Source organism: Gymnoscopelus microlampas (assembly GCF_963454915.1).
Source record: "Gymnoscopelus microlampas genome assembly, chromosome: 11".
Lineage (NCBI taxonomy): Eukaryota > Metazoa > Chordata > Actinopteri > Myctophiformes > Myctophidae > Gymnoscopelus > Gymnoscopelus microlampas.
This window is the reverse complement of record NC_139948.1, coordinates 10,100,657-10,127,349: the sequence shown is the minus strand read 5'-3', so window position 1 is coordinate 10,127,349 and position 26,693 is coordinate 10,100,657. Positions and strand designations below refer to the sequence as shown.

The 26,693-nt window shown below is 42.4% G+C and overlaps 3 protein-coding genes across 5 annotated transcripts in view; 1 reads left to right on the top strand and 2 right to left on the bottom strand.

Annotated features, from left to right (window-relative positions):
- The window catches only part of LOC311055707 (uncharacterized protein), a 269,023-nt gene that overhangs the window by 172,394 nt on the left and 69,936 nt on the right, over positions 1-26,693 (top strand). The gene's annotated exons all lie outside the window — the stretch shown is intronic.
- On the bottom strand, positions 1,905-14,108 carry maza (MYC-associated zinc finger protein a (purine-binding transcription factor)). 2 transcript variants are annotated; one of them, XM_084071725.1, is made up of 8 exons: positions 12,814-14,108; positions 11,201-11,351; positions 7,638-7,939; positions 7,060-7,206; positions 6,175-6,425; positions 4,999-5,062; positions 4,720-4,891; positions 1,905-4,043 (listed from the first exon to the last, which is right to left on the bottom strand). In XM_084071725.1, the coding sequence occupies exons 1-8, from the start codon at positions 12,844-12,846 to the stop codon at positions 3,712-3,714; spliced, it is 1,452 nt and encodes a 483-aa protein (XP_083927851.1). In that variant the 5' UTR covers positions 12,847-14,108; the 3' UTR covers positions 1,905-3,711. The 2 variants fall into 2 exon arrangements, with proteins under 2 accessions (XP_083927851.1, XP_083927852.1); XM_084071726.1 differs by having other exon boundaries at positions 7,060-7,191.
- cdipt (CDP-diacylglycerol--inositol 3-phosphatidyltransferase (phosphatidylinositol synthase)) lies at positions 10,832-25,498 on the bottom strand. 2 transcript variants are annotated; one of them, XM_084071727.1, is made up of 7 exons: positions 25,319-25,498; positions 24,000-24,134; positions 23,393-23,546; positions 21,377-21,458; positions 20,415-20,496; positions 17,032-19,784; positions 10,832-10,890 (listed from the first exon to the last, which is right to left on the bottom strand). In XM_084071727.1, the coding sequence occupies exons 1-6, from the start codon at positions 25,359-25,361 to the stop codon at positions 19,639-19,641; spliced, it is 642 nt and encodes a 213-aa protein (XP_083927853.1). In that variant the 5' UTR covers positions 25,362-25,498; the 3' UTR covers positions 10,832-10,890; positions 17,032-19,638. The 2 variants fall into 2 exon arrangements, with proteins under 2 accessions (XP_083927853.1, XP_083927854.1); XM_084071728.1 differs by lacking the exon at positions 10,832-10,890 and adding an exon at positions 16,400-16,948.

Genomic DNA, 26,693 nt, shown 5'->3' with positions numbered 1-26,693 from the left:
TAATACTGAAATTAAACTGTTCCTTATTTTGCTGGTGGTCCCCGGATCCCACTTTGAGAACCTCTAGGCCACAGACCCCCATTGTTTCATTATTATTAGTATTATTATTTTTAATCTCTAGGTTCTAATGTAAAAACATTTTATTGTTAGACTAGAGATTTGGTCCGATGATCAGCTGTCATTTGGTACAGAATTCCTTATGTACTGTGAACTCTAAGTGAACAGTGGAAACAGTGAAACTCTGAAAGTAACTCTCAAAGTAGCCATTCTTGTACGTTCTCTTACTTGTACATGTAATGGTGCAGGTTAACTATCAGTCACTGGGGGGGGGGGGGCGCCGGCGCCCTGGAACCCCCTCATTGACCCCTGGGGACCCCCAGAACCAAATGTTGAGAACCACAGCATTAGGAAATTGCATGCATATACTGTCTGCAATGACCCAGAGAATGGTACAAAAATCAATCCTAGTTAAATCCACACATGCATTCACTGCCTTTTAATACAGTTGTAACGAGGCGCTATGCACTATGCATCATCACATACAGTCAATATGCACAGCCACAGAAATTGTGTCACCAACATAGCTACACATTACATGGCAATTTTAACTTCTCAAGAATTACAAATCAGCATCCAGATTAAGAACAAAGATCATATGAAGCAAAGAGGTTATGCACATTCAATGTCCATGGGGAATATACACAAACAACAATTCTTTAATCTTTATCAGTTCTATAAAAATGTATGTACATATTAATGGCCCATCTTCAATAGTCGATCTTCCCATGTCATTCAATGGTTCCCTGCTCTGGACATAGTCTAATCTGACAAAGGCAAACTAGGAAACCATTTCTAAACATCTCGGGAGAGATACTGAGATAGCCATGTTATCATGATAGTATATTATTTTTTGTGTAGATTTCCCACCAGAAACAAACATTGATATAACATGAAATAAAAAGTATCTACAAAACAGCAATTGCTTTAAGAAATTGATATAAGCGGTGTAATTAATATAAAATAAAACAAAACAGAAACTATAAACCAAACTACTCTTAATTGTATTTTTTTGTTTTTTATAACTATCATGGCAAATTGAAACAGCAAATCCACATGAATAAAAATACACATAACTTTAGCTCATTAGGTCATGAGCCACTGTTCCCCTACAGTCTCGTCCACCCCCCCCCCCCCCTGGCATTAACTCATATTTTGCGATACAGTATCTGAAATCTCTCCATGGGAAATACACTATATACTGTATGTGTTCCTAAATGGACGCTGCAAGTCAGCACGTTTAACATGGCTGATGGAGGCAGCCATTGAGCGATCTGAAGGTCAAACGCCATCCAAAGTCAGGTCGAGAAGAAAAGACGGTTCTGTGCTGAACTTTTGTCGTCTGGTTCCACTTATTTTGGCAGTTGATGAAGAATTCTTTTGTGGAAATGAAAACAAAGGAGTAAGTGATTCATTAAAACGTCATGCAGTCAGTACAAAACATATACACGGTAAAATCCTTTCAGTGTTAAAGGTAGTGTAAGTGATATTTGTTTTGGTTTAAAATAAAAAAGGGTTTTGTTAAAAAAAAAAGTGATAGTAATCATTAATATAATCATAATAATCAGCTATAGTGTTTGTTCAGTAATAGGAGTCTTCCCGTCTCTCCAGCTCTTTAGTAAACACAAAATACGATTTCATCCAGATTGAATCCGCGGAGAAAGCTTCACGTCTGTCACGGGATGTCGTGGAGCCCTGCGTTGACTGGATGGCTCCGTTTGTGGAGACGGCACCGTGGCAGGTTTTGGGCAAAGTCGTCAGAAGGACTTTCTTACTGTGAAACACGATCGCAGACATAACATCCACCAGTGGTGTAAAGTAACTATGTACATGTACTGTAAAATGTGATTATTATTACAAAACCACTTCATCCCTATATGTAGTACATTTCGTCCATTTGAAAATAGCCGATCTACAAGCATGATTTTTATGCATTTTATACATTTGAAAACTTTTCAAATTAAAACATTTTTATTTTTTTGTACTTTCTACTTTTGGTACATTTTGCTACACTTTTGTACCTTTACTCAAGTAAATTTAGAGTTCTGGACTTGTACTTGTAACAGAGTATTGAAAAGGCTTGAACTGAGTCTGAATTAGGGATGGGACGATAATCGTTATTATCGTTTATCGTGATAAAAAAACGCTCACAATAATCATATAGCGGAGATTTTAAATTATTGTGAAATTGTCCTCCGTCATACACTATGATAAATGAGCTTTTGTTGAGCTGCAAATTCAGTAAAAATTCATAAAACTGACCTGTAAAGAGTGCATTTGGTACGCTCTTATTTCACTCTACACAAATCGATTTGCTAAAAATAGCAGATCTACAAGCTCACAACGCATTCCCCCCAGAACAGGGATGCCGGGGGCTCAAGGGGTTAACAAAAGGTCATTTTATGTTTTAAGCATATTTTGATTATCGCCATAATATTGTTAATCGCTATAATCTTTGCCACAATAATCGCGAGTCGCGACATGTCATTTTCATATCGTCCCATCCCATCCCTAGTCTGAATACAAAGAATAAGAGTGAAAGGTCCCAGAGACTAGATTATCGGTCAAGAGATGGAGAAAGGACTGCTGTTAACACATGTCAGAGGCTTTTACTTAGCAAGTGGATTCAGAACATCCATGAGTTATCATTTCAAATCTTGTATTGAAAGCATCATGCTGAGTGATGAATATATGGTTGTATTTGATTGCTGAATTTTGACACTAAAATCTTAGCCAAAGTTTTAATTTGTATCTGAATTTGTGGTGGCAGTGGGTTTGCGATAACAGGTCCCATTTTTAATGTCTCGCTACAGCCATGTGCCTTTGAAGGCACCCCTACATTCTTAGTGTACTAAAAGCTACTAAATCTACTAAAATGTAAACAATGACAGCCTGATATGTGCTCTTGATACAGTGCTGTTAAAGTATTCCATATATGTTAACTTTTGAATAGATTAAGACATTTGGATTAATGTCCTTTTACATACACTAGAACAGGGGTCTTCAACAGGGGGTCCGGGACCCCTAGGGGGTCCTCAGAGTTACTACAGGGGGTCCGCCAAATCTTTGTGTGATAGGATTTTCTTACTTTTTACGTTACCTTGAACCCTCGCATCCTTTTTCTGAGGAGAACTTTAGCCAAAAATAGCAGATCTACAAGCTCACAACGCCTCGCGCTGCAAGGCGTTGTGAGCTTGTAGATCGGCTATTTTTGGCAAAGAGGTTTGGTGTAGAGGGAAAAAAGAGCAGACCAAGTAAAAAAAAAAAAAGTTTATCTGAAACACAATTTTATACAATATAGAGGAGGGGGTCCCTGCTTCATCTCTCTCTCAGCTAGGGGGTCCTTGGCCTGAAAACGTTGAAGACCCCTGCACTAGAACAAAAATGTTTCTGTGACTCAAATTGAATGTGCCATCCTGATACAATGTATTTACTGAAGACCCCTGTTTACTGAACAAACAGTATAGCAATGATTACTATCAGAATATAGAGCTATTTAACGCTTATTTACTGGAACAAAATATAACTTACAGCACCTTTAAAAACGGACACTCAGGATTTTACAGTGCACACATCTGACCGTGCACACCTGTCCCGGCTGCTGGCTCGCCGCCCTAAACCCCTGCACCCACCCATCACACCACCAACAGGGTGCTAGCTGTGGGGCTGCGGGGCGATACTGGAACAGTCGGTCACCAGCAGTCCAACTGTACTAGTGCTCGACACGGTGACCGCTACGCTGGTGGTTCCCACGGGACTCTCGCCGGCGGGGTCGGGGCCGGGGTCCCCCGCCTGAGGGCTGGCGTGGGTGCCCATGTGCCCCTGCAGCTGCGTGGCCGTCTTGCACTGCACCCCGCACAGCTGGCAGAGCAGCACCCCTCCGGCCCCCGTGCCCCCGAAGCCGCCGCGCGCTCCGCCGCTGTCCTTCCACTCCTGCCCGTGGTGCTTCTGGGCGTGAACCCGCAAGTAGGTGAGGGTGGTGAAACCTGGGCAGGAGAGTGGGAAGAAGGAAGGGAGGATTGGATAGAACAGGGATGAAAGTGAAGACAGGCAATGGCAAGAATAAGGATTCTTGTGCCATACAAATGTAGCAAAATACTATTTTTTTGCACAAGCCTCACTTTGTTTTCCTTTCTGCAGCGGTGTAAAGTAACTAAGTACATCTACTCAAGTATTGTACTTATAAGTACACTTTTGAGGAATTTCTACTTTACTGGAGTATTTCCCATTTTCAATACTTTTACTTCTACTCCACTACAGTACATCTCAGAGGCAAATAAACTTTTACTCCACTACAATTATTTGAAAACTTTAGTTACTAGATTCTTTGCAGATATACATTATGACATTATAAAACACACATTAACCACTTTAGTCCTATTATATACCTAGGCTATTTGAAAATAGCAGCTCTACAAGCTCACAACGCGTCGCATCGCGACGCGTTGTGAGCTTGTGGAGCTGCTATTTTCAAACATTTTAGTACTGTTACTTGGTACTTTAAGTATATTTTGATGTCAATACTTTTGTACTATTAGTCAAATAACATTTTGAACACAGGCCTTTCACTTAACAGAGTACTTCTACATTGCGGTATTGATACGTTTACTTAAGTAAAAAATGTCAGTACTTTTTACACCTCTGCCTTTCTGTCTGACTTACTGCGATTGCAGAGGTGGCAGGCGTGGTGCTGGGATTGGTTATGGACCCTCATGTGATCGGTGATGTAAGCGGCGGACAGCAGTTTCCCGCAAATGTGACACGGCACCTTCTCCTCGTGGCGGATCAGGTGGGCGCGAAGGCGGTCCCTCGTGGCAAACGCAGACGTGCAGGTCTATGGAAGACATTGGTATACACGCACGCTAAGACATCAATGTAAACAAACGGTATGTGCGCGTCGATGCGAAGCCAACAGATGGTTAAGTAGAAGGGGGTCATTACCGTGCATTTGAAGGGTCTCTCTGTCGAATGCACCTGTCTAACGTGACTGTTGAGATGGTCAGGTCTGAAACAAACACCAAACATACATTAAAAAAAAGTCTGTAAGAAGTACAAAACACTATGTGATAGGAGACTCTGGAGATTAGAGTGACCCAAAAAGCTTGACTTTGTAGCCATTCCTTTCTAGCTTTATGAATGAGTCATTCATTTTTTTTACAAATATGATCCCAATTTAGTGTGGGTTTGGGCTTTAACTCATTCAAACCGGGAATGCATCTCTGTCATTTTTAGATGTCTTTGGGCTATTCAAAAATAGCAGATCTACAAGCTCATAGCGTGAGTGCCGCGCTATGAGCTTGTAGATCTGCTATTTGTTTTGAAAATCGTGTTTTTTTTTTGCAAATCTTTGAATATTATATATATATTTTGATCCTGGGAGCAGTATGGGTTGGCGCCCCAGCCTGTGTCATCCGTGAGGAAGAAGCCCAACAAACCCACGGTGAGGCCTTTAGGAGGGCCATTCAAACAAGCCGCAAGTGGAGCCTGCAGTACCACCACGGCCCAAGAAACCATCACGCCAGAAGGAAATGTTTGGATCGGGGGGAGTCTGGTGCAACGCTCAGGTCCTGGACCTGGTGAGACGAAGGAGGAGCCTGGCCAGGAGACAACCCACAGAGCCTAGTCCCTCCACATGCCAGAGTCTCCCCCAGTCCCGGCAGAGTAGTTCCGGAGAAGCGGACTGAGTGGCCCTGTCTTTCCCTACAGGACTGACCGTGGGTAGCTACTGGGACGTAAATCGGGGCTTGATCACCCCGGCTGGGTCACCTGGGTGAGGGTGTATGTTGTTGCGAGACCCGAAACACCCGTCCACCGCAGGCTACAACACTGATGATACGTCCCAGGTGCATCCATGTGATGTTTTCTTTATAGTTAAACCGAACATTTGTTACTCAAATCTTTGCTTCTGGGATTCTACAAATGTCTTCTAAATCCATTTTTTTTAAAAACGTGTGTTTCTGTAATCTCAGTGGTTCTCAAAAATGATATGCATTTGGCCATGGACCCCCATCTCAAATTGGAGTTGTAATAGAGTTAAAATCGCTTTAAAAATTACATATATTCAAAGATTTTCACAAATATTCACTGTGGGCAAAGTGCTGGTAAGAACCCACACACCGGGAGAAGGCTTTGGCGCAGTGAGGACAGATGTAAGGCTTTTCCACGCCGCCTTGGTGCGAGCGCACGTGGTAGCTCATGCGGTCTTTCCTCTTGAAGCGCTGCTGGCAGATGGGGCAGAAGTAGGGCTTTTCATCCGAGTGGGACAGGCGATGGCGGTTCAGGTGGTACACGTCCCTGAAGGCCTTGCCGCACGCCTCACAGGCATGGTTCTTGCGAATCTGGTTGGAGTTGGGATTGGGATTCGGGTTCTGTGGGAAGAAAGATACGAACTCAGGAAGTGAACTAACTTTGTTAAAGGAGTAGTTTTTTGTTCACATTCCTGAGCCAATAATTTGATGACCGGCGGAAAGATGCTAATGTATCCGGTAGGAGACACAAAGGAGTCTCTTTGAGTCTCCTACCGGAGAGACCGCCGGTCATCAAATTATTGACTTAGGAATGCGACAAAAACAAAAAAAATCTCCATGAATTCAATGTTCATGGGGTGTGTATTTGATAGAAAATAAGTAATTTTCTTGGGGTGAACTACTCCTTTAAGCTCTACCAAAGATTTCAGAGATTTGATCCCAATACCACACTGAAACAGGCAAAGGTCCCTACAACTGAATCTCCTTGAGAATATGGGTTTAGATTAAAACTTGAATAAAATGGATTCCATTTTATATACATTTATAAGCTGATGGTAGGCCCTTGGAACTTTCACTAAAATACTTGCTGAGTGAAAACAAACGCAATGAAGATTTTTCTGACTAATTGCTTATGCATAATGTTTTTGAAAGATTTCACCTACTAATCATATGCCTGAAATGGGGTCCATTATTAATCAATTATTTTATTACATATTTTCCACAATCAATACAGAACCTCCATTAAAGAGCCCACCTGTTCCATGGACCCCACGATGACAACAGCGGCTTGGATGGGCTGAGGCTGCACGGCCATGGTTACCGTGGCCGGGGCGATGGACACGGTGACGGGCTGGTGGCCCCCCTGATTGGTGTGGTGCGGTACGTCCTGGGGGTAGTAGGCCTGTCACAATTATTACATAATCGCCTAATCGCAATTATTTGAGATAATCGCAATTATTTTTGCATAATTGTCATAATCGTCTACATGTTGAAACATTTTCACACGTTTTCAAATAATAAAAAAAGCCGAAATCGCAGATCTACAAGCTTACAACGCGTCACTTTGTGACGCGTTGTAAGCTTGTAGATCAGCGATTTCAGCTTTTTTTACATACTTAATTATGTTTATAAACATTTATACATTTAAGTTATCTGTCATATCTGCCCTGTGATTTTTTATTATGAAACCTAAAAGGCAAACAGACTTTTTTATTTTATTCACATGTTCCAATGTTCAATCAACGCCAAACACACAATTAAATCGTTAATCGCAATTATTTAACTGACAATTGATCGTCAACTTAAACGCGCAATCGTGACCTATAGCCCTACCTGGGGGAGGGGCTCCGTGACGGCGGGGGGCGGGGGAGGGGGAGGGGGCGGCGGAAGAGGAGGGGGCAGCGAGAGGTGGAGGAGCGAGAGCGGCACCGTCTGCCTCTCCGGCCGCCCTCCTCCTCCTCCTCCTCCTCCCCCCAGCTTCCCCCCTCCCTCCTCCTTCTCGCGGGCGGCGTGGCTCTTCATCTTGATGCCCGTGTGCACGGACTGGTGGCGCCGCAGGTTGTAGCTGTTCTTGAACTGCTTGTTGCACGTGGCGCAGATGTGGGCCGGCCGGCCCGGTTTGGCGACCGGCTTCACTGCAAAGAGAGAGAATGAAGAATGGGGATTTTAAAACGTTGCCCCGATTGCTCTCTTATCCAGAGCTGTTCGCACTGGTGTAAAGGAACTAGGTACATTTACTCAAAGTACTGTACTCAAGTACACTTTTGAGGAGTATTTCCCATTTTCAATACTTTTACTTCTACTCCACTACATCTCAGAGGCAAATATAATACTTTTACGCCACTACAATTAATTGAACACTTTAGTTACTAGTTACTTTGCAGATATAAATTATTATATTATAAAACACACATTAACCACTTTAGCCCGATTTTATACGTATAGGTCGAGAATAAGAATTGTGTTTGCTTCATTACCGCGTAATATTTGCGTTCTGTGTGGATAGTACTGTGGCATTCATGACACAGTTGAAAAATAAATATATTTTGGGGCGAATGAATCGCATGGAGAGAAAAAAACGACTTTCAACCTGGCGTCTCTTTTTTGGGCATTACAGGCGAAAAGCTGAGGGAAAATAGAAAATCTACACACTCGCAACAATGTGTCACGAAATGTGTTCTGAGCTCCACAAAGCTCTCACTGAATTTCCACATAATGCAAAGAGTGGGTGCACGACAACAGGAAATTTGCATGAGAGAGAGAGAGAGAGAGAGAGAGACAGAGACAGAGAGAGAGAGAGAGAGACACAGAGAGAGACAGAGAGAGAGAGAGAGAGAGAGAGAGAGAGAGAGAGAGAGAGAGAGGAATAATGGACGGATTGTGGGAAGACGTTACATTGTAGCAAACCATGTGTTTACCCACTGGTGGCCAGGAACCAAGGCTATGTCACTGTGGTTAAGTATGATGATGAAAAAGTAGGGCTTAACTGGTTAAGAAAATTATGGCCCTACGAGTCTATAGAACATCTCTGTGGCTCAGTCTCAACTGTACTGTATGCATGATGAGGCATGTTGGGTGTGTTTTCATGTGGCTTTACATCCCCCACCCCCCGTTGTGTTTCTCTATGGGGCACCCTGCCCTCTTTTCTCTCTCGGCCGTGAAAAACACATGCAGATTACAGGCTAAAGCATGGGGAAGCATGCAAGGCCATTGATGCACCCTGGAAAAACACCACACTCTTCAGGATGCACTGAAGTAATCTCACTTCATATGTGTGTGTGTGTGTGTGTGTGTGTGCGTGTGTGTGTGTGTGTGTGTGTGTGTGTGTGTGTGTGTGTGTGTGTGTGTGTGTGTGTGTGTGTGTGTGTGTGTGTGTGTGTGGGGGGGGGGGGGGGGGGGGGGGGGGGGGGTTCTAGCTTTGATATGCAAAGAAAGAGAAACAAAAGTGCTTTAAAATAGGCTGTATAAGCTGTGAGTCAAACTGCCTTTCTGACCTCAGCCACTGATGCTGGGGGTCCCCAGCAAAAGTAGTTAACATAGCATCACAATCATTTTAACCACTTTAACCTTTTATACTTTAGCTATTAAAAATAGCTATTTTTCAATTTGGGGGTCCTTGAAAAAGTTTGAGAACCACTGTACTATATGACCACAACCAAGCACATTGAATTTGAAATATAATAATAACAATCTTTCCAGTTTAACTAATACTTGATCTACAAGCTCACAACTTGTCGCATTGTGATGCATTGTGACAGATCGACTATTTCGATATTAAACAAAAAAAAAAGTTTAAATGAAAGACTTCGCCAAAACAGGGAGGCCAGGTTGAAAGTGGTAAATAGTCGCTTTGAACTGTATGCACATTCCTACGTCAATATCACCAAGATAAAAATCCTACGCAAGACAGATTCCCACATTCCCTACTCATGAACATCCATCAATACTTGGGAGTGCACTGAACCATTACTAGTGGGCATCATGATAAAGTTTGTCCTAAATCCCTACAGTAGCTAGGGGAAAAAACTAAACACTGTTGTCTGCTGCATGGCACCAAAGGCCTTTTGGTTGGATAATAATTATCTCTGTGAGAATGCAAGCCAATGAGACGCTGTGTTGTTAACATTGGTATCAGAACAGTATTTGGTATCAGCAGATACTCAAGTTGACTGACTAATAGATTTTCAGGCTTGGTCAGGTTCATGCCTGTAATGTTCATTTGTGTAGTCTTTTTGGTGACACCAGTGGTAGTTAACTGGTTATTACAGCTACGAATCAGTTAAAAATGAAACGGGAAGCACTACCCCAGAACAAACGGTTTGATCTGCGGAGCTGCGTCCTAGTTGGCAGGCGGACATACTGCTCCACCAGATCAGAAACATCTTAAAGAGATAGTTCACCCCCCAAAAAATATTTTTTTCCAGGTTGCCAAACCTGGTCTATATCTACACTCGCTAGTGGTCACTTTTTCCTCATTGGCTGGTCCTTTTGTCCTTTTGCGAGACTTTTGCCAGACTTTTTCCTCATTGGCTGGTCATTTAGCCAATGAGGGCTCACTGTCCTCTCAGAATATGGGATCTAAAGACCTCTCAGAATATGGGCTCAAAAGACGACACTCAATACTGTGTTCGGCCACCGTATGTATCTCTATGGTAAATGGCGCTGTTGCACTGTGGTCGTCGTCGCCACCAAACAAACTATTGACTTGACTCCTCATACACACACACACACACAGCGCCGCCTCCAACAGCGACCCAGAAAAAACAAGACAACGCACACAAGCCCTTACTGAGGCACACAAACTGATTTAGTTCCATTCAAAAACAGCCATTTTGGCTTTTTGTTAGTCCGCGAGCGAAAGGGTACAGGACCACGGGTCCATTTGGTTCCATGCGGGGACGCTGGAGAGAGCAACCTGCTATAATATGACTGAGTCATATCTTGTTTTCTATCGATTAGTCACCCCATTGAGACTTGAATTCATGTATTTCTTTTGTTTTTGTCGCACTCCGAAGCCAATAATTTGACCAGCGGACCGGTAGGCAGCGGTTCCGGTAGGAGACACAAAGGAGACTCTTTGTGTCTCCTACCGGAACCGCTGCCGGTCATGGACGGAGGCGCGCCGTCTGAAGCAGACTTGAGCCACGAGAGGCACCGGCGAGCGAGCTAAAGCGAGCGAGTGCCGAACGTTGCGAAGTCTGCTTCAGCCGACTCAGCGCCGTCCGAGTTATGTTCCGATAGGGACAGAATCGTAAATCCTCGTCCCGGTACCTCCGACATGTCTACACCGCCTTGCGCGCGGTCCAAGTGAACACAGCGGATTGCTCCCTACCCCCGTCTCAGCCAATCACAAGCCGCGTCTCGCCTCCTACGGAAACAATTATCGCTTCCCTCACCAGGTAAAGGCTCTTCATTGAGGGCAGCTGTGTCAACGGTGGATGGGGGTGGAGCTAAGTGCTCTTCAGAGGGGCTCTGGGCGGAGCCTGTCAGCTCTGGCAGCAGTTCTGACTGAAGCGGAGCTTCAGGCTGGCTCTGTGTCGATGGTGTCTGAGACAAAATAGAAAAACAATGCTTTATTAATGCAACATTTACAAAGGTCACTTGAGCATATAAAGTTTTACACAGATCGGTGCAGTTATAGGAAAAACAGGAATTGACCTGTTATAGCGCCACCATGAGGCTGATTTGAAAATGTTCACGTGGCATTTCTTCCTCGGCCTAGTGGGAATGTGCATGCAAAATCTCACAGAAATCGCATGCTGTGTTCATAATTTGTGGCATTTCGTTCCAAACAAAGCACTCCTGCAAACTTTGGAAGCCAATCTTAGCCAATCAGGATGGAATATGAAAAATCTGAAAGACCCGTTTGGTTTAATGACTATAGAGATACTGTGAACCGAAAATCTGTAGGAGTACTGTCCAAAAATGTGTTTTGCACAAATCTGCCTCCTGGTGGCGCTATGACAGACCATGGCCCCAGGCCCTGGCCTGCCATCAAGGGAGTGTGTGTGCACCGTTTCACTGCGATCAAGCCAACGGTGCTGGAGATTAGCTGTACACAGACGGAACCACACATGGACGGACGGACAGACAGACGGACGGACGGACGGACAGGGTGCAAAACATAGTCTCGGCCATGCCTTTCGGCCTGGCGGAGACAATTAACATTCAGGATTTTACAGTGTAGAACAGTGGTTCTCAATGTGGGATCCAGGGACCACCTGGGTGATTGATAGTTAATCTGCACCATTATTACATGTACAAAGTACACACAGCTATAGAGAACGTACAAGAGCAGCTATTTTGATCAGAGTTTCACTGTTATCCTACAGTCTAGACATAGACAGTAAAGGAATTCAGGACCAAATGCCAGACCATATCGGACAGAAAAATTCTGTCCGAAGCAGATAAATTGTATTAACCACTTAAACCCCAGCATCGGTATTGTGAAAATTGTGAAAGCTTTCCCCACAATAACAGAAAACAGAAAATACACTAGTATTGAGCCCTGAGGGACTCCGGTTTAGGTAGTTAAATTGAGTCCTGTGGCCTATAATGCATTATCAAAGTGGGGGTCCTTGAAATTAAAAAGGTTGATGAGAAAGATTGATGAGATAAGATCCAACACTGATGGCCTGACCCCATTGAACTCTGCCACACTGCCCCCACCCCCACCCCACCCCCCCCCCACACACACACACACACACACACACACACACACACACACACACACACACACACACACACACACACACACACACACACACACACACACACCACCCACCCCACCGCATCATTTTTATACATTTTGAACTGGTGAAATGGGACATTCTGCGCAATGACTACTTCTACTTTTGCTACTGTAAGTATATTTTGATGCCAATGCTTCAGTATACTTTTACTCAAGTACATTTTGAATACAAAGCATTTCTACATTGCAGTATTGATACTTTTTACTTAGATCAAAACATGTGAGAGTACTTCCATCCATCAACTGCCACTGACTTACCTGAAACAGAAAGTTACTCCAGGAGGTATCCATGGTTGGACAGGTTGGTTGGAGGGAGCCACTCAGCCTGGCTGGGAGCAGTGAGGGGTTGGAAAGGGAGGGAGGGGGCTATGGTGGTGGTGGTGGTGTGGTGGTGGTGGTGGTGTGTGTGTGTGTGTGTGTGTGTGTAGGGGGGGGGGGGGGGGGTTCACAACCCAAAGGGTGCCAATCTGAGGCCCGTGTGTCACTATTCAGTACTATTCAGTGTCAATAGTTGTTGTTCTACAGCCTCTGCTGCTAGGTTTTAGTGGAAGCTGGTGATTGTGTCCAGTAGCAATATTCGGTATGTACTGATCATCTAACACTGTTATAAAGACGTTGTTATTATTGTGATCGGGCTTCTTCTATTTGAGTTTTGATTTCATATAATAATAATAATCATCATCATAATGATCTGTTGGCATGAATCTACAGGCACTGACGATATGCTTTGTAAACGCGACAAAATGGTTGGTAGTGCCATGCTTTTTCTTTTTTTTAATGGTGCATTTGAATATAGTTGCTTATTTTTGCAATTACATCTGTTGTAACCCAAAAAAAAAATCGGTGAAGTGCATGCAAAAAAACAACAACAACAACAATAAGGCTATTACACAGAAACAGATGAGTAACAACATGTAGTCATAACGTAATAATAATAATCATAGTCGGCAGCTGTTGCTCATTGCGTGGTGGGGAATAAGGAGTCATTTATTTCGATAGCTCCGATCAAAAGGCCCCCCCCCAAAAAAACGATGGATCCCCCCAAAAGCCTCGGTGTCGCGTGAACCTCGTCCCCGGAACTAGAGAGTTCCTCGTCGGCCGCGATCCGTGGCTCCGCCTCGGCGTTTCAATCGAGAGGGTGACATCTTTCTCTTTTTTTCTCCTTTTACAATTCTCTCCCTCTCTCTCTCTAAACTCTCTCTCTCTCTCCCTCCCACCCTCACTGTCTTTCTTCCTTTTCTTTTTTTTTTTTTTTATCTCTTCTCCTCCTCCTCTCCCCCTCTGTGTGTGTGTGTGTGTGTGTGTATCCGACCCCCGCCGCTGTCTCCCCTAGTTTAAAGGGAAAGTATTTGTGTGTCTGTGTCTGTGTGTGTGTGTGTGTGTGTGTGTGTGTGTGTGTGTGTGTGTGTGTGTGTGTGTGTGTGTGTGTGTGTGTGTGTGTGGACCCCCGTCCTCCTCCTCCTCCGTGTCGTCCGTCCCCTTCTCCTCCTCCTCGCCCCCGCCTGTCGGCCCCGTTCAGTAGGCCGACAAATAAGCTTCAATTCCCCGACGATCCTCCCCGGTCCAGATCGCTACCGCTCCTCCGAAGCTACGCGATGTACCGCGGCGGCGGAACCGGAACCACCGACGACATGATGGAACCCGCCGATCATCATAATCATACGATGATCCACTAATCTAAGATGGAGGTGTGTGTGTGTGTGTGTGTGTGTGTGTGTGTGTGTGTGTGTGTGTGTGTGTGTGTGTGTGTGTGTGTGTGTGTGTGTGTGTGTGTGTGTGTGTGTGTGTGTGTCGTTTTAAAAACAGAGCAACAATGTGCCCCATTCAATCTTAAAGGTAAAGATGCGCGCAAGGAGTGCAACAGCTGGGTGAATACATTAGGCCAGTGGGTTTCAACCCTCAACCTTTTTCGCATCAAGGACCCCCAAATTGACAAATATTGGCCCAGGGACCCCCATTTGAAAAGATATGCCCAGGGACTCAAACCATTTAGATTTTTTGGGGGTCCCAATCTACACTGTAGTATCATCATCAGTGTTCATTTAACTCTGAGAGTGTACAGATGTACACTCTCAGAGTTACAGACACGCAAGGGTCAATTTGGTTCCTATAACTATTGATTTGTCTGGGGACCCCCTGGAACCCTCTCAAGGACCACTGGTGGTCCCCGGACCACTGGTTGAGAACCACTGTATTAGGCTACAATGACCCCACCCCCTCCCCAAGTTTTACATTCACCCAGTGGTGGGGAAATGTTTTACATATGTACAAGTATCAATACTCTGTTACTTACTTCAGTGTAAGTCCAGAATGAAAAATGTACTTGAGTAAAAGTACAAAAGTATTGGTATCAAAATGTACTTAAAGAACCAAAAGTAGAAAGTACTCATTATGCAGAATGTCCCATTTCACAAGTTTTCAAATGTACAGTATAACATTTGAAAATTAGAAAATAACAAGTTCACAATGCCTTGCATTGCGAGCTGTTGCGAGCACGTGGTTAATGTGTTTTCTTTTGTAATAATAATCAAAATTTTAATGTACAAAGTAACTAGTAAATAAAGTTTTCAAATAATTGTAGTGGAGTAGAAGTAAAAGTACTGAAAACTGGAAATACTCTACTAAAGTATAAATTGCATTTAAGTACAGTACTTAAGTAAATGTACTTAGTTACTTCACAGCACTGGTTTTACATTCACAAATGTACTAACATTTTATAAAGCAGTGGTTCTCACATATTTTCATGTGAAGCAGGGACCCCCAAATTGGTAATTTTGGCTGCAGACCCACTTCTGGAAAATATGTACCACCAGCCAGAGGGACCCCCATAAGAGAAGTCTTGTGTTGTTAAAATATTTAAAAGTGATTCCAAATGCTTCCCAATGAAAGATTTTTCTTCCAGAAATAGCAGATCTACAAATGACGCGACGCGTTGGAGCTTGTAGATCAGTCTAATTTCAAATATTTGTAAACTATAAAATGGGGTTTAAGTGGTTAAACTGTTCCTCATTTTACTGGGGACCTCCTGTTAACCGTAACCCCCCGAGGACCCCTGGTGGTCCTTGAGGGGAGAACCACTGTTCTAAAAATGGAGGGTTGACCTGCACCCCAGCATATCTTAGGCTTGACCTGTTGACCTGTGAAGGTCGGGTCTATAATGCTTTTGATCACATTTATAATGCATCATTATGCACTTATAATGCTTCATAACACTCGTTATAAATGTTTATAATTATGCACAACAACTTATAACAAAGACACTTTATAACTAGCTAGAAGACAAGAAGAATACTATCTAAGTTAAGGTAGTTATGATGTGCTGTTCCACTGAGCTTATAATGCATTATGATCAGCACTAATGTTAGAAACGTTATTATAAGTTTTAGTACAGGATTATAAACATTTATAACGAATGTTATAATTCCTTTTAAGCGCATTATAAATGTGATTACTGTATAACGCATCATAGACCGGGGACCCGACCTTTAAGTTAAGTGTTACCAAGTTATCGTCTTTAGGTTGACCCCAGCTAGCATCTATCTATTATCTTTCATTACATGATGGTCTATCTGTGTCATTGTATGTTGTTATAAGAACAGAACCAAAACAAAAGACCAGCAATGTTCCCAGTGATACTATCCGAGTCGACCCACACATTCACATCCACAGACTGGCGGACGGTAGAAAAGAAGCATTATTCACAATATGGTTTCAACACCTTTATTTATGTACCTCCATTCAGGTGAATGCAACGCAGAGGGACTGCATGGGGAAGTGATGGCCTGGATATTTCAATACAATCATTTTTAAGATATGGCATGATACATCTTTTAGATTATTTATGTGTTTGTGTGTGTGTGTGTGTGTGTGTGTGTGTGTGTGTGGCTTAACTGCTTCTTGGTGTTAGGGTGTTAGAATGTTTTTACAGTACATTTCAGCAAATGAGTTCACCAAAAAAACAAATGGAAGAGGGGCTAATATTTGTAATTCAGCTTCTCACACAATTATGTACGGCAGTGGTTCTCAAAGTGGGGTCCGGGAACCCCCAGAGGTCCTTTAGGGGGTTCTAGGGGGTCCTCTGCTAAATCACAGATAGTTAGGAACCAAATGGACCCTTACAGCTCAAACTCAGAGAGTGTACAAATGGAGCCAAATGGACCCTTACGGGTCCATTTGGTTCCATTTGTACACTCTCAGAGTTATGGGGGTCTGTGGCCTAATGAAAGTGAAAAAAAGTTTGAGAACCACCACTGTACGGGACTTAAAGGGATGGTTCACTTTTTTTCTATCGATTAGTCACCCCATGGAGACTTAAATTCATGGATTATTTTTTGTCGCATTCCTGAGCCAATAACTTGATGATAGGAGACACAAAGGAGACTCTTTGTGTCTCCTACCGGCACCACTGCCGGTCATCAAATTATTGGCTTAGGAATGCAAAAAAAGATCCATGAATTAATGTCTCCATGGGGTGACTAATAGATAGAAAAAGTCATTTTGGGGGTGAACTATCCCTTTAATCTAAAATCAATCAGCAGCATGGTGCACATAGCACCTACACTCATACAGTATATATACTCAACGTCAGACAGTGATGAAAAGAAAAAGAAAACACGTGTCAAATGAATGATACAATACCACATACTAATACTCAGCTGTCTTTCATATGAGGTAAGAATTGTGCCCTATATAACTTTGAACATACTTGGTTGGAATATAAATAGCAAAAAAACATTTCTTCTACCACTCCTACCACAGTTGGAAACAAAACATCTACATCATAAAATATCATTTAACGACTTATATAGTCAACAGTGCAACAAGTTCAACCTATAACACCGAACTATACTAATATATCATTATTAATCTTCATAAAGTAAAATTTAAGCGCTTTATAATAGATAGTGGCTCGGATCTCGGAGCTAGGAACATATACTCATATCCTTTGTAATAAAGTAAACTTACAGTGAAAGGTAAGCATAATTTGACATAAAAACAAAAACAAAACAAGGTATAGCAAATAAAAACAACAAAAAAACATTAGATTGTCTACATTGAAAAGGGAATAGGTTGGGTTAGATAGACGTTAACACGTGCCCTTTGTATTTGTTGGCCTGTATCATTTTGTAGTTGATTTGATGGCTGACACATTTCTTACTGCTCGCTCAATTTCAAATACAACCGATGTCTGGAAAGAGATGTTTTACCATCTCAAAAGTCATCACAATAGCTGGTGTCAATCCCTTTTTAAATGTTTTAACAGTATGTCCATGTGACCTTATTAAGTAATCCGCATTATCAGCAACAGCATTAGTTTTCTGTGTGGTTGTTGTGTTGTGTGTATATATGGGCTTAGGTTAATCAATAAATAAAGTGTGTGGGGGGGAAATGGATCCGAGTCTCTAAAAAAAAAACACATGTTGGAACATAAATCACACTGCATGAACTTCAATGGTGGTCAATATTTAGTCAAATACTTGTCTAAAAATGATTGCCAGACATCACAATGGACAGACAATAGAAGTGCACACCCGATACAGTACAGTAGAATACCCAGGGTCCAGCGCTTTGTATTTCTCTGTGAGTGGCCAATTATGATAGACTTTGATTAGGTTCTCCAACACATTAAAAAGGCAGTAGCCACTTAAGCCCTATATACTTCTTCACATGACAAATAGCTAAAATAGTACAAGCTATCTACAAGCTCGTAGATCTATTCTGGGCATGCCATTATAGGCAACAATCTTCAAGGAATTCCAAAAAATACTGAAAATATCAGATTACTATGATCTGCTATTTTTTTGCAGTGTGACACAATCGGCAGTAGCTGAGTGGGTAGAGAGGCTACCTGGAGATCTGGACCCCCCCCGAGCCCGCCCAGTCTGTGTTGAAGTGTCCCTGAGCAAGACACTTAACTGTTTCCCAAGGCGCTGTATTAATAACACCTACTGCTCCTGATAGTTAGAATGGGTAAATGCAGAGGACACATTTCACGCATTTGTGCAAATGTACAGAGACAACTACCCCAACAACAACCACAAGGGGACTAAAATATTATTAAAATAGGGCAGGAGGGTCTTCAACGTTTTCAGGCCAAGGACCCCCTAGCTGAGAGAGAGATGAAGCAGGGACTCCCTACTCTATATTGTATAAAATTGTGTTTCAGATTAAACTTTTTTTGTGTACTCTGTCTGCTCTTTTTTCCCCCTCTACACCTACACCTCTTTGCCAAAAATAGCCAATCTACAAGCTTGTAGATCTGCTATTTTCGGCTAATGTTCCCCTCAGAAAAGGAATTCTAGGGTTCAAGTGGTTAATGTAAAAAAAAAAAAAAAATCCTATCACATAAAGATTTGGCCGACCCCCTGTAGTAGCTCTAAGGACCCCCTAGGGATCCCGGACCCCCTGTTGAAGACCCCTGAAATAGGACTTAAGTGGTTAAAGGACATTTTTCTCAGTAAGCATGCCTGACTCCACTCCTAACCAGCCTTGTGTCAGTCATGCTCATCCTCTGACCCAAGCTCGCCGTCAGTCCCTGTCTGTACCTGCACTGTGCACCAGAGTGGAGGTGAGAGAGGATCAGATAGGCATCGACGACCTATCTCAGAGGAATGTATGTGCCCTGTATTTTCCCCTATCCAATCCTTTCAGACTGACGCAAGATGATTATTCCCTTTCTTTAGGTATCGGTGGCCTTGTGTACAGCGCTGGGTAGATTGGACTCAGCGGGAATGATATCAATTAATGGCTTAAATGGACAATGCTACGTATGCTCCCGAGAGCAGTCCCGACCCCTAGGTCATATACAAAAAGAGAAATAAAGAGTCCGACGTGCACACAGAATCACCTCTACACCAATGTGTTGTCACAAGTGCAATTAAAATGTTGCAGAGGGGACTTTGTGCGTGTTGGGACTTTTGTTTTGATAGAGCCCAGCCTGCAAGAAAATACAAGCAATGCACCCCAGTTTCAAACTGATTGAATCAATGTGCTGTCCACCTCATATAAAAACAAACAAGACAAACAAACAAAAACGAGCGGTGTGTCAACTTAGTACGGGCGGTTTCTCTGCTCTTCGGGTCCTCACTCGGCCTTGGTTCTGGCCTTTTCGCGCTCCGCTTCGTCAAACGCTACCATGTTCTGAGAGGCGGTGATCAGGTGGAGGAGGCTGATGCCGGACTTGAGGAGACAGATGATGGCACAGACTCCCTGGAGCCAGTACAGCCAGGCTGCACACATGCACGCGCACACGCGCACACGCACACACACACACACACACACACACACACACACACACACACACACACACACACACACACACACACACACACACACACACACACGTGAGTTTCAACTCACTCATCAAATATTCAAAACACAGCTTATTTATTCATCTCACATACTGTATGTCCACAAGACAGTTTAACGGAAATAGTTTTACACAAACCCATGTGGTTTGAGATTTAAACAGTCTGAATGTGTCCTCTGCATCTGGAGGACACTTACAGCGGATAGTTTTAAATGTTGGCCTAAAAAGCCTCAGTTAGAAATGACACTGCATGCATATATAGTATTTTTTTTTTTTACATTTCGTTGAAATACTAGTAGAGTGAGTAGGCCTAAAGCTGTGTAGGAATTGAAAATCAAAACAATATATTTATTGCAACCACCCATTTTATGAATCAATGACCACAGAGGGTAGCCAGTTGCAAAAATATTGTTACATTAATGAAGATCCATAGAATTAAAGAAGTGCTACCCAAATAATTCTGATTTGCTTATCAATCAGAACTGATTTACAAGCTAAAGACTCACACTATAACGTATACATTAGGCTGAACACAAGTACCAAGACTTACCTGCTGGTTCTTCAATATGATGGAGGACGTAGAGCAGGCAGAAGAACAACTCATTCCCCATGCACATGACAAACAGCACAGGCTACAGACAGAGAGACAACACCAGTACACACGGTACATAATGTGAGAAACACTCTCAACTTCAGTATTGCCAGTAATTGTGGCATCTGAGAACCAGGTTTTAATTGCAATTTGAATTGGCCTCGAATTTGTCCAAAGCCTAAAAGCTTCCATTCTGAAATTGCATTTCTACTGGACATTAACACACTTTAAAAGGGATAGTTTACCCAAAACAATTGAAGTGAACTATGAGTGAACTATGAGTGAACTATGAGTGAACTATGAGTGAAAAAAATGGGATGACTGTTTCTATCTATTAGTCACCCCACGGAGACTTGAATTAATGGATATTTTTTTGTTTTTGTCGTATTCCTAAGCCAATAGGGTGACGACGAGGCAGCGGTTCCGGTAGGAGATACAAAGGAGACTCTTTGTGTCTCCTACAGGAACCGCTGCCAGCCATCAAATTATTGGCTTAGTAATGCGACAAAAAATAAAAAATATCCATGAATTCAAGTCTCCATGGGGTGACTAATCGATAGAAATAGTCACCCCATTCTTTCACTCGTTAGTTCAGTTAGTTCATTTTGGGGGCGAACTATCCCTTTAAGGTCTTTACACACCGGGAGGCATGATGAATAAACGACGAGTATTTCACATCAAAACTATTCATATATAGTTGACGCCTCATTCATACAGGTTGATGCCATTATTTCCGAATAAGAATTGTCACTTTATCGGCACATTGTATTTGCGTTCTGTGTGGACCGTACAGTGGCATACACATGAAAAAGAAAACTGGTCAAAAATAGCTGCTAAGGAAAGTTAATGAAGTACATTATAGTTACACAAAAGATCTGTGTATTTTGAGTGTTTCGTGTCGGTGCTGCCCGCCCTCTTACCTTGGATGTGTAGTAAAGACGGAGGATGGGGTTGCCAGAGAGGTCAATGGTCTTGTGGCTGGCAGATCCCTTCATCATTGAGCTGAAGGAGAGACGGTTGAGAAAGAGAACAAGACGTAACCACTTAACAACCCATTAAGGCCTGAGGTTCCGATTCTACAAATGTCTTCTAAATCCGGCTTCTAAAACGTTTTTCTGAAAAACGTATGTTTCTATATCAGTGGTTTTCAAACTTTTTCATGTCAAGGACCCCCAAAATGATATGAATTTGGCCGTGGACCCCAATCTCAAAATATTTGGTTCCAAGGAGCCCCAAAAGCAAAGATTTGAGTTAATGTTTGCTTTAAAAGAATATCGTCGGTGTCCAGCCAGGACCAGCTTACTCCATTTTCAGTTTTTTTTTTTTTTCATAAATCAAGGCTATTGAACACCCTTTAGGTCTGTGTAAAATATCAAAACATTTGAACCAATGAAAAGTATTAAAAAGCGCCTCTGACGAAAACTCCCAACTCCATTGGATCCTCAAACTGTCCGTCAAAAACAAACAACTCCCCCCTCTCCTCTACAGCGCTGCTTTTCAACAGCATGAGTAGAGCGCGGTGCGCAGTGAACGAGGAGGAGGACCACGTAAACAAGCTCCCCGTAGTCTGTTAAAACTATGCAGTGTACCTGTTTATCAAACTTAGCACTGACGCTAATGTTATGAAAACAAGTAATTATATTTCTAAAATCTATTAAGTGTTTAATGAGGAGAGCAATGTGACAAGAAGAAAGGCGTTCATAGCATTTCTGTCGCGCTATTCTACTACCTCTTTGCAGAAGTTATTGTAATATTTAAAGTCCTGTTTATTATTGTAGGCCTATATAATAAGTGTCATGAAGCATCAGGGCATTAATTCACACGTTGTTGTGATGCATTGTGAGCTTGGAGATCCATTGTTAGCTTTTGAGAATTTGTACCCTTTTGAAACCTCTCCCTCAGCTGCGAGTGGAGCTATTGTTGTTTGGACACCTAACTCCACTTCAGCTTGATTTCTGCTCGTCTGAAACTGCTAACTCCACTTGCGCTGGGTAAAGTGTTGATTTACCCGCGATTTGGTTAAAGTGTTGATAATATAATGACACATGCAAGTATCTGACAATATATAAAGTCACTATACCAACTTTGATGAGGCAGTATTGCTTTGTTTTAAAAATATAAGGTTTTCTTCATTTCCTGAAAAACGTATATTTTGTTTTTGCGTTTCCTGAACAATGAGCGTTTTGGAGTTAGCAGTTTCTGGCTGGACAGCAGAGATATATATATTCAAATAATTGCACACATTTTCACAATTTTTCGAAAATAGCAGATCTACAAGCTCGTAGCGCGGCACTTGGTGCCGCGCTATGAGCTTGTAGATCTGCTATTTTCGAATAGCCAAAGTGTAAAATAATCCTTTTTAGCTCAAATGAAAAAGTGACACAGATGCTTTCCAGGTCTTAATGGGTTAAACCCTCTGTACATAGTAAAACTGTCTACTTGGTCAGGTCTGCTCTCGTTGCCTTCTACACCAAATCTCATCACCAGAAATAGCAGATCTACAAGCTCACAACTTGTTCCACAGAGCACTAACTCCATTTCTCCCAAAGAACATGGATCGTTTTGGTAATAAGCCCACTTGTTTCTATGATGAAAGAACAAGTTAAAATGTGAATATCTTTCCGTGGTTTTGTCGGCTTCGAGGACGCTATTGTTAAATGAGTTTCGGTTTGTTTTCAGTGGGAAGCGAGCGCACAGACAGTAAATCCCGCCCACTACATTTGATTGGGTAAAGCGCGGCCTGCTTCCTGATCTGAAGGCCCGCCCACTTGTAGCCAACGTGCATGGGTTATCAACACGGCTCCCGACAGATTCAAGCGCCGCTCTGAATCTGTTCGTGAGAGATATATTTTCGCCAAATGGTTGGCTATTTTTTGTTTTCGCCAAATGTTCGCCTATTATGACATGCCCAGAATAGGGACGCTTGGGTGCTGTACCTGTGTAGATGCAGCCAGTGGCTGGCGATGTCCAGAGACATGCTGATCTGGAACAGGAAGGTATAGGAAGGGTACAGCAGGGCCAGGTTCACCAGCAGGCACATGGTAGCACAGCGGTCGGTCAACATGTCCAACATGGCACCAAACTTTGTAGCTGGTTTAACAGAGCAGAGGAGAAGGGCTGTCACGACCATGACATCTTACACAATGATTGACTGTCGCTCAAACCATTGCAATACATACTTACTTAATTTGAGACAATGATGTAATAATTGTGACTACAGAGGAGGAGCCACGTTAGAATTGGAGCAGTGCAGTGATGTACACACACAGGTATATGTTCTGGTGGGAATTCTCTGGCAGAATGCACCCTCTTAATTAATTTATGCTTTAATGAACCCAACTCACATGAGCTGGATTTAATGTATGTCAAAATGTGGGGCAGATGTAAGAGTTACACACTCATCATCTCTCTCTCTCTGTCACTCTTTCACACACAGTCATCATGTTATCGAACGCAAGCACCAACACACACACACACAATTTATCTTTTAACACACACACACACACACACACACACACACACACACACACACACAGATCTTACACTGGTTGAGTGCCCGGGCAGCGTGGCCGTCAAAGGCGTCCAGCAGGGCACTGAGCAGGTAGCAGAACACGGCGGGCATCGGGCAGCATGGCATCAGGTAGAATGACAGCAGGGCCAGCACGATGCGGGCATACCCTGAACAACAACAACAATAACCAGTGGTGGAAAGGAACTAAGTACGTTTACTCAAGTACTGTACTTGCGGGCATACCCTGAACAACAACAACAACAACAATAACCAGTGGTGGAAAGGAACTAAGTACATTTACTCAAGTACTGTACTTAAGTACAATTTTGAGGTATTTGTACTTTACTTGAGTATTTCCAACTTCCAATACTTTTACTTCTACTCCACAACATCTCAGAGGCAAATGTTGTATTTTTTACTCCACTACAATTATTTGAAAGAGTTACTAGTTAGATTATTATTACAAAACATACATTAACCACTTCAGCCCCATTTAGGCTATTTTCAAAAGTTTGTTATACATTCGAAAACTGCATGAGTACTTTTACTTTTGGTACTTGTACATTTTGAATTTCGGACACTTGTTACAGAGTATTTCTACGTTGCAGTATTGATACTTTTACTTAAGTAAAACATTTTAGTACTTTTTCCACCACTGCAATCACAACATGTAAGCAATCACTGTACTCCGTAGTACGACAGTGTGTCGTACAAAAATAATATACTATAAAATCAGTTTTTTTTTTGGCGAACGACAACCTTCATACATACAGACAGCCCTGAAACATGACAGTCACATCATAACATGTCATGGATGAACGTCAACCTGGTCTTTGCACTTTCTCCCTTTTTGACCCGTACATCTACATAAACATTCAGATCTCAAATATAAAGTGCTTAACCCATGGCGACGGATGTTACAATTATGTACGGGCCCTCAGAAGTACCCGTATCTTCCGTATTGTTCAATAAAAAACATTTTAATTCGGTCGGTGGCCATTTTTTTCGTATCCTCTATGTGTCTTCAACAACGCGAACCCTATCGGTTGGGAGATATATTGCACTCTGACACATTATAACTCTATGAGAAAAATTGCCACCGATCAGATTCAAATGCTTTTTATTGAACAATACAGAAGATACGGGTACTTCTGAGGGCCCGGACAGAATTAGAACATCCATGGCCATGGGCTAAGCACTTTATATTTGAAATCTGAACGTTTATGTAGATGTACGGGCCAGAAAGGGAGAAAGTGCAAACACCAGGTTGAAGTTCATCCTTGACACGGTCGTGACAGACGACCGTCGTGTGATCCATGGCTAACATACAGACAAAATATACAACACTCACCGATCAAATTCGGCACGAAAAGGAATATGTTTTCCTCGGCCATCTTCTGGGTGCTTTCGAAGCTCCGTAAAGGTTTATGTAGATATATTATAAGTCTATGGTTTATGTAGATTTATTATTTAGCTGCCGGACACTTTTTTTTTTTTACTCTTCATCGAATGTTGACTTCCTCTCCTACGGTTGACGCGCACATTAGTGTTGCCATATTTTGTGAGAGAAGTAAGCAACCAGATCTATGAAAACAAGCCCAAAATAAGCGATTATGCTACATGAGCCTTTAAACCTATTTGAAAATAGCCAATCTACAAGCTCACAGCTTGTGAGACACATACATGTCGGTGGACACATACATATTAAAAAGGTTTGAGAACTACTGGTTTAAACAACATTACGAAACTAGCCCAAATAAGCAACTCCACTTTAGAAACAAGCCCAAAAAAACGCACCCCGCGCAACTAACCAATATTTACAAGCAAAGACATGCCCAAAGTCGCTTATAATAAGCGGACATGGCAACACTAATGCGTAGTATTGCGTACAGTTCCGGTGTGACGCACAGACCACAAATGCAGGCCACGCCTTCCCTTTAAAGGCCGGGTTATACTTCGTCGCACGGCGGTGTCGCGCGCCAAAAATAGCAGATTATTATCACGCTTGTAGGTCGGCTATTTAAAGATAAAGACATCTTTGTTGTCCATTAAATTGAACATAAAATGGAAATGTGCCTTTGCCACTCTGGAATACAGTATCATACGGCATGCCGTACCATTGTAGAATTACATACAGACAGTAACAAGTAACGCCACAAGCCACAACTAAGCGTGAGCTTGTAGTAACTACTGCTATTTTTTTTTAAACATAATCTTAAAGTATACAATAGGGAGTTAGTTAAGCCTGTATGCAGATATTAGCTTTTATGGCTGAAGTTGGTATAGGCTATTTAAATTAAAATGACCCAAACTTAATATGATATAAATATGTTTGTATTAACATAACATCTGCTTCCAGTTATTGACTTATCGGCTAAAGGTAAAGATGCGCATGTGCTCCTTTCAAAAGGCAGCAAGCAGCATTGCACACAAGCAGAACTTGTAAATAGTTAGTGATATGCTTACTTGTAATTTGTAAACATAACTAGCCTACTATACTAGATAAGGAGGATGAGGACTAGAACAGGGACCCCCAGTTTAATATTGCATTAGGCCATGAACCCCCATTTGATACTTCTTTTCTCCTGTGCACCCCAATCTAGACTGTCAAATCCTCTGTGTGGACCCATAAGGTGATAAGGGTCCTAAATTGTCTTCTGCTGGAACTCAGCAGGCTCCAGCTGAGCAGTTTAGATCTGCAGCTCCATCATCCGCAGACAAACAGA